The sequence below is a fragment of the Trypanosoma equiperdum genome (assembly GCF_001457755.1).
Source record: "Trypanosoma equiperdum strain OVI genome assembly, contig: ctg_1441, whole genome shotgun sequence".
Classification (NCBI taxonomy): domain Eukaryota; phylum Euglenozoa; class Kinetoplastea; order Trypanosomatida; family Trypanosomatidae; genus Trypanosoma; species Trypanosoma equiperdum.
In genome coordinates, this window is record NW_027123440.1 from 1,773 (window position 1) to 3,930 (window position 2,158).

Here is a 2,158-nt window from a genome sequence, read left to right on the forward strand (position 1 = left end):
CTCCTAATATTTGTAAAGTAGACAAAAACAAAGAAACTGTAAAATCAATCATTCTGCATTCTCTATCACCGTACTACTTTACACTCATAGGTTACGTTTCTTCCCAAATTTCATATTTTCAAGAAATTTCACAAATTTCATAAAATTGAGCGAAAATACATAGAAATACCTAAAACTCTGAAATGCAACTATATCACAAAAGTAAAAGTAATCAGAGACAATTTATTTTTCAGAATAAAACTATAATCGTTGCAAGTATTATTTTCCCAATTGCAGTTTCCAGTTTAACCTTTCTGTGGCTTGTCTATGCATTCTGAAGTTGTTTGGTTTTCTCCTCCTGTTCCTGCTTGAGTTGCTTGTTCTACTGCTGTTGTATTCAATTTGCAGTGTTTTCCATCTTTGTCGTAAGGTCCTTCCCATTTGCATTCTGTCTTGGTTTTGCATTCTGCTGCTGTTTGTATTGCCTCGCAGTTTGTTTGCGCCTTTTTAGCTTCTGAATTTTTGTCTCCACTTGTGGCGCTGGTTGTGGTTGGTATACTGGGGATCAGTTTCGATAGTTTGGCGTGGGCTTCGGCTAGGGCTGTAAGTTTTGTCAATTTTTCTGCGGTGACTGTAGCTTTCTGATTGTATTCGCTACAACTCCTCAGTTGCATCGCTACTACACTTAGCTTGCCGATCCATTGAACTTTGCTGTCGGTTAGCTTGTGATCTGTGCTGGCGGTTGCAATTTTTACGCAGCTCGCGCCTGTGTCGCCGTCGCATCCATTGGGGCTGTTATAGGGGCCAATATAGGCGTCCGTTCCCTGGACAGTTATGGCAGCTTTACCTGATTCTAGTGCCGCCGCTAGGCGTTCCGCTGTTACTGGTTGGTTTTTGATTACTGGACAAGCTATTCGGACGTTCTTCCAGTTTGCTGTTGTGATTATGCCGCCCGCCTCCCATTGCGGTTGTGTTGTTGTGTCTGGGTGGCAGGGGTGGACAGAATTTTTGGTGCTCGCTACTCCGCACACGCATGCGTACGTTGCTGCTAATGTTACCATTGCGTCATTAGTCGAGCCTTCTCCGCACACTGCGGCGTATCCTCCTTTGGTCCCTGTGTACAGTTTGCCGTTTTCGCCGGAGCTGTCATAACCGGCTGATCCGCCATATAGTGCTGTTAAAAGCTCACCTTTTATCTTGGTGTCGTCGTCTGGGGTCTGCTTGTTGACTTTTTCAAAGTTTGAGTATATTTCAAAAGCCGTTTCTGTGTACGCTGCAACTGCCGCGCGTATTTGGCCTTTTGTCGATTCTGCTACGTGTTGAAGGCCGAGGCGATCCATGAGATTTTTTTCTGCTCCATTTTCCTGCAGTGCCTTTTCTGCGTCGGCCCAGACTTGCCATTTGTCTGTCCACTCAACCGGGAAATTTTCGCTTGGTTTGGCTTTTGGTTTTTTTGCCGCTCCTTCGCCTTCTGGTGTGAAAAGTTTCCGCCAGGCTGGGTCCGCTAGTGACATGTTTAACTTGTAGAGTTCTAGTGGCGGCTTCGGGGCGTCAGCGAGGGCTGGTCTGAATGTTACAGGTGCATCGCCTAGTCGCAGGGAGGGGCAAAGTAGCGCTCCGAACACGACGTTTTCGCCCGCAGTTACAGCGGCTGCGTGTCTTGACAGTGTGTCAGCTGCTAAGAAAAACGCTACAGCCAAGATCGCCGCTTTTTGCATTTAAGAGTTTCTGGTCTTGTTGTTTTATTTCTTTGGTTGTGGTTTAAAAATAACCGCTTGATAGGGGCTATGGGGGGAGTATGTTGTTTTTGTTTATGGCTTTGTGTGTCACCATCACTCGGTTACTTTCGAGCACGTTCTCGCAGTCAAATAGCGTGTTTCAGGTGATTCAGTTGTTTTGTAGACTTTAATTGGTATTTGCTTCATTATACAGCGATATTTACTGCGTTTGTTACTAAACTTTTCCAATTCTGTGAGGTTTTCAGTTTTTCTGTTTTTCAGGTTTTAGAAAGTGCTGAGTTATTGTGGGAAACCTTGGATAGGAATCGCCTCTGAATTATCGTTGTGACGCAGACTGTTAAATTCTGTTGCGATTTTTTGGAGTTTTCTTTGTTTTCACTTATTTTCGCTTCTGTTTGTTTTGCCGTCAAGGTTTGATTTTATTTCCGAGTTGTCTGAGT

General features: G+C 44.3%; 1 protein-coding gene across 1 annotated transcript; it reads right to left on the bottom strand.

Annotated features, from left to right (window-relative positions):
* Window positions 1-284: 284 nt before the first annotated feature.
* On the bottom strand, window positions 285-1,697 carry TEOVI_000782600 (variant surface glycoprotein; the record flags this gene model as incomplete). The annotated part of the gene is made up of 1 exon (XM_067221414.1): window positions 285-1,697. One exon carries the CDS (start codon window positions 1,695-1,697, stop codon window positions 285-287), a length of 1,413 nt encoding a protein of 470 aa, XP_067077515.1.
* Window positions 1,698-2,158: the final 461 nt, after the last annotated feature.